General features: G+C 54.6%; 1 protein-coding gene across 1 annotated transcript; it reads left to right on the top strand.

Annotated features, from left to right (window-relative positions):
• Positions 1-2496: 2496 nt before the first annotated feature.
• BESB_039140 (putative histone lysine methyltransferase, SET) lies at positions 2497-4275 on the top strand (the record flags this gene model as incomplete). The annotated part of the gene is made up of 1 exon (XM_029362500.1): positions 2497-4275. The coding sequence occupies one exon, from the start codon at positions 2497-2499 to the stop codon at positions 4273-4275; it is 1779 nt and encodes a 592-aa protein (XP_029221465.1).
• Between the last annotated feature and the right edge of the window lie 1725 nt (positions 4276-6000).

The following is a 6000-nucleotide window of genomic DNA, read 5'->3' on the forward strand; positions in this document are numbered from 1 at the left end:
AAATCTCCATTTGAAGGGATGTCTGGCGTGTGAAGCAAAACGTTGGGATCGGTCTATGGACGGCGGTCACACTCGTAGAGCGGTTCCTTCATGTTACACTTCGCACTCCCTAACGTGCTTGCAATTCACACACGCGCCTACACCAAGTGAGCGGTACATCACCCAAACTTCTCAGTACCATGTTGCGTGAGAGCTTACTAAAGCGGCAACTCAGGGTTTTATTTACTGATGGACTACGGCCGCCTAGCTTGCTGAGAGCATAGGAACCGTGTCGCTAGAAATCCGAGGGGACTGCCAGGGAACACTCTACCTCTGCGAATTAGACCGTAATGCATTGCGCATTGTGGTCGGTTCCAACGGGGTCCTGCAGCTTTACGGTTATAGGCTTCGCTGCATGAGTGGGGATCTGACACGTTCGTACGGATGGGTTTACCATTCAAAATACTACCTTCACCGACTGAAAATGAATCAAAACCCCCGGCAGAGACAGAAAAGATTGTTGGTATGTCCTGTCAAAATGCCTAACGCCAAGTGCTATGGCTGCGATGCCCGCCTTGCCGCTAACTGGTGAAGGAAAACTGAACCGCGTGTCGGCTTTGCGGTGTGTGAGCCGCCGTACACACGACGCGCGCAGAAATGGCATGCATTGCAGCTCCTGTCTTCCAAGGAACACACGGCCTTGCAATTCCGCGAGAGACTGTGTGACGAGTCGGTCTCCCAGGCGCTGCCTTTGTTGCCTCATATGTCATGAATGTGAACACTTTTGCTCCCGTCTGCAAAATAACTGAAGAGAAATGTCCACTGCCAGTACCGAGGCAGGTATCAGTGCACGTCAAGACATGTTCATTGTTCTTGGAAATGGACTGGCAGAGGAAGTGAAGGTGTCCACCACTCCGCTTGTGCAGGGGGGCCTGGATTCTGGGGCACTATGACGACGCATATGACAACTACCGACCGACGTTGCGGCGTCCCAAACCACCACAGTTGACACACATTGCAAGGCGTGAAGACCTGCGAGCTCCATTAGCAAGTCCGGCGTAAGAAGAAAGGGAGAAGCTGTTGCAGGCTCTTGCACAGCTCAGTGCGAGCGCCGAGTCCTGTGCAGCACCCCACACCGGGTTACATGGGGCTGCACGTGTTCATGGCTTGTGAGGAGAGGGCAGAATTCTGAAGTGACCAAATTCGGAGAGCAGGCTTGAGCTACAAGAAGGCATTGGCATGTAGCGTTTCCCACGTTCAAGCGCATCCGCTCCATGATCCTGCCCCCCTCCCCCCCCCCGGTACAGCCCCCGGCACAGCCTTGTGCCGGGACGGGGGCTCCAGTTTATCGCAAGCACAACTATGCGAGGCATATACGAACGACCACAAGCGCCGACTTTACTCAGATGAAACAGATGGTTAGTTTGAGTACATGTGGATAAAGCCACTGTCGAGCGGGACACCTACAAACCCCACTTCCAACCCAGTCGAGCAATGATGGTTCCTCCCCTCCCAGAGCCCAGTTCGCCGTCGCAGGCATCCCCTGCGGCATCCATCAAACAGTCACGCTACCGGAGATACCCAGAAAAAGATGATGCAGCTTTATTTCGGTAGTGTGAGGGAAGTCATGGACCCACCGTCAGTCCTGGGTATGTCGTGGCAAGAGATCTCAGCGACAAAGGCAACGAGTCGCTCTGTATCCTCGGTCAGCGCCTAGGAGATTGTCTTACGACTCGCAACTCCCTACTGGAGGGAGAGACCCAGGTACAGTAAGCAAAACTGTCGGTTGTCGGGAGTCAAGACAACATAATCAAACACAGGCTTGTCCGGCCGCACAGACTGTACGAGGATTGTGTCCATCTGCGCATCTAAACTGCGACCATCGGCTACCTAGTGGCGATGCAGTGGGAAACTCCCAAACTGCTGAGTATGTGGCACACAGCAATGAACGATGGCGGTAAGAAGCTCGAAATGAGAGTAGTACGTTGTTAAGCCCGCTGCAAGTTGCTCGATGCCGCGAGACAGCACCGCCCTGGCAGTGCAAAGTTGAACACCAGCGGACTTTTTCATGCCTAGCTAACAGGTCCTAACTCCAATCAAACACCTTATGACCGGTGACTCCGGCGACCTTTCATAACCTCTTCTCCTTTTCCGTTTCCGAGTCCCGCATTATTCCTTTCATTCTGCGGTATATGTGAGTCGGCGGGGGACAGGCGCGAGGGTTCAAGCAGTGTGCCCGTTGGATTCATCCAGTCTTCCAGGTTTTTCCGTTCAGCAAACTCGGGGCGCGAAGGCTCCCCCCAAACGCTCCCTTTCGTCTGATACTAGTATTTGGAACGAGGATTGCGTGAAACCAAGTGGCTGCATCGTCGATGGACATCTTTTCGATGTCGCGCGTGACAGTACGTGGCTTTTTTGAGGCTTTCCAGCACCGTGCGGGTGTTTGACTCCTCCGCGTAGCGAACGCCGCCCCATAGATAAGGGAGTGTTACGAGTCGAAGAGAAAAAGCTGGCAATATGTGTGACTGTCTCAGTTCCGGAACTACGCCTCAAGAGGGAGAGGCCTCTTCTTGCCAGCCAACCGACTTGACCCAGGGCGGCGCCGCCGCGCGCTGGCACGGTGGGCTGGGCAACGAGGTGAATCACCGTCCTTTGTCGGATTCTCCTCGGTCCGATGAGCAGGACTCCGCACACGGTCCCTTGAGACAGGGTAAAACCGAAGACGGCAATACTGCACAGCTTCCTGTTCAAGAGAACAGTCCCCTTCCGTTTCAAAGTGAGTCACCGGGCACCGATTGGTTCATTCATCCCCTTCTGCTGCCGTTGCTCCCTTCCAGGTTCGTCTTCAAGAATCCGTCGTGGCCCCCCACGCCAAAGAAGAAACGAAATTTGGCTGCTGGATGCTCCGGTGGGGTGGTGCCCTCTGCGGGGGCGAGATGTGGTGCCGTGCATACGGCCTCGTTCGCGCACGAGTCGTCGAGATCATCGATTCACCCGAGCCCCGAGCCACGACGGGGTCTTCAAGACGCATCACCTGGCCGTGCGTGTGTGGCGCCACCCGGAGATCCCCGCAACGCAGGATCGAAGGCGCCTCGGAACCCTTCGACTGTCATAAGCAGCCGCAAGCGGCGGAAGACATTGTTGAAGCCGAAGGGGCAGGTTCCAGACGAGTACTCGCCTGGACTCTGCTCGAATCCAGTCGCTCCTGTACACCCGTCACCCTTACCTGTATCCGGTTGCCTCACAGAACATCAAGATGACGCCTCTACAGAGAAGGCGACGCCACCCACCGAGCCCGTGGCGTGCGAGTCGATGCCTGCGCAGGGTTCGCGTGCCACGAGTCCTGTACGCAGTGGTACCAGTCTGTGTCAGGGCGGTCCACAACGTCCATCTAACGTGACTGATGAGTGTAGCTTCTGGCAGGCAGGTTCACCCGCTACCTCGTCGAAAGGGCCCCATCCACATGCGCCCGCGGATGGAACAGATCGAAGCTCAGTTGCTCCTGGCTCTTGTGAGAAGTCTCTGGGCTCGTCTGCGAAGCCTCCAGCCTCCGTGTCGCCGGCGCTGTGCTCAGATGCGGGAATGCGTATCAAAGGGGAAGCTGCGGAATTCCAGACCCAAGGAACTGACGACAGCTGTAGAAGCAGCCCCTTTCAGCAGTCCTGTGCATCGCTTGCCCGGCATCCGGTATCCAGGCCGCAGGCCGCGCATCTGGCTACTGAGCGGGTTAGTAGCCAGGTCGGAGAGGACTCGTGTTCTGTTCGTCGCGCAGCAACGCTCGGAGGAAGGCGAGGGGTTGAGGCATCTTCCCGCGCGTCGCCATCGCAACTCTCCGAGTCGACAGTGAAGCCGGTCTTTCTGCCGTCAATCGGGTGCGGTTTGACTGTGTCTGCTTCCTCGCTAGGCCGCGGAAGCGGACTCGGCGTGTACTCATGTAGAGCGTACGCCGCTCGGTCGCGGATCGGTGAGTACGCCGGTGTCTGCGTCGACAGGAAAGTCGCGATGATGCTTCGAGGGATGGGGACGTCGACCCATGTAATGAGAGTCGGCATGCAATATCAGTACCTGGTTGGATACCGTTTGCCGTTCGTTTTCGGAGGCGCCGGCGCCTTTGTGAATGACGGCCGATGGTTCGCCGACGGACGCAAGGGGCCCGGCGTCACCGCAAGGTTCCATGTTGTATACGATAAAAAACGTGCAAAGGACCGTGTCTACGTAGTTGCGACGCGAGATATTGCTCAGGGAGAGGAAATCTTTACTAGCTATGATAACCAGTACTGGGCCTTGTTGCAGTAAGATGTCACAAGAACTCTATAAGTCTCACTGGGCTCCTTGCTGACGAACGCTGCAGAGAGGGGGCCATCATCCCGTCTGCTTGTCACAAATACACGGGTATCCCTCTGTGTTTTTGTCAAGAAACTAACAGCTACTGAAATATTATTGCGATGCCTTCAAGCATCCGTGATGTCTGGACCGCCAAACCGTAGCTGTGCATGTGTCGTCTTTTGGAGAGACGGTGTTGCTTGGGAACACATGAAATTCTTGCACCCGGCGCGCGTGCTGCATCGCCATTGAGGCTCGCAGAACTTTATCTCGTGAGCGAGTTCTGAGCAACTTAACTCCGACAGGCAACACTACCAAGCTGAACCCTACACATCCAAAACCGCTTATAGGATTGCATTTGCCCGAGCGGAGCCTATGGCAGGCCTACCTGAGATGTCTGTAGAGTGAGTCAGCCTTATTGCTGAAGCGGAGGACAGTAGGGAATGCTGTATCGACAAGATTAGTACAGGGTCAGCTTCAGAGAGATATGGTGCTTCTAGCGCACTCTAAGAACCATTTGAATCATCTGTTACTTCACTCCGACTCTATTGTAGTTTTGAGCGCGTTTTTTAGCTGTCTTGAGAAGACTAAGAATTGTCACAACAGCGACGAGGAACAGATCCACACAGCACGCCCAACGACTGTCGACCATACAGTGACACAGGGAAGTCGTTTTCGCTGGAGGACAACTCATGTCTACCGACAAATAAACAAACACATGGAAGTTCTGTGCGATGTCCTGCTTCAGAAGACCATGTTCAGCTTTAAACGTACCATTGACCATGTTGCTGCATTCATTGTTTCTCGCGGCAGCCCCAGCCTCTCTGTCGGACGACGCATCGCTCCTGGCATAGCATTCCTCTTAACGACTTGCATCACAGCAAATCGTTATCAAATCGTATTTCCGATTCCCGACTCCGGTCTATATAATATTTGTGTGCAAGCAGCAAAGGTAGGCCATGACTGAGACCCCCGGTGGCGCAGTCGTGGTGCGTGGCGACAGGGCAAATGCGAATCTGTCTATAGTGGCTCTGTTGGATTGGCATGGGTTAAAGACACACGCGGTTCCCTCTTGGTCTCAAGAAGACTGAAGTGACCTGTAACGGCGACGAAGTTGGATTAGTATGTTTAGACATCGGTCCCTTTGTTCCGGTACGAAAGCAGCACAGTCAAAAAAGCGTGACAGTCAAGGTGCACATTTAGTCCCCGCGTGACACAGTCGCAGTTGTCACGCCGTGTGAATACGTTATTTTACTGTGGCAAATTTCTTTTTGCCTCCGTGTCAAGCTTCTCTGGAGCCATCATTGCAAGCCAGTGGTATCTTCTAGAGATGCGTCTGTCTCCTGCTCTGGGCGTGCCCGCCGGCGGGTTCTAGTTCGGCCTTGTTCTCGAGTCGTTTCCGCCATGAGGTAAGGTGACCTGCATGTGTGTCTACGAGTGGCGAGGACAGAAAAGTTGCTGCGTGAACGAGGCGGCGGGTGGCAAGTCCTCAGACTTCGGGAAAGACCACTTCTTCTAATACGTCGCCTCTTTCTAAAATAGTTGCCTTCTTTGTAAGGAGCGGAAGAACGAGATCAAAGACCTTATTGGAGTGAGGGGAGAACATGCCACAGACAAGTAGGTGGCAAGGAGCGTGGCTGCCCGAGTCGACGCTCTCTGTGTCTTGTGGAAACCTTCCGAGTCTGCAGAGCGGCAGAT

This window comes from Besnoitia besnoiti, chromosome II (assembly GCF_002563875.1).
Source record: "Besnoitia besnoiti strain Bb-Ger1 chromosome II, whole genome shotgun sequence".
In the NCBI taxonomy this organism is placed as follows: domain Eukaryota; phylum Apicomplexa; class Conoidasida; order Eucoccidiorida; family Sarcocystidae; genus Besnoitia; species Besnoitia besnoiti.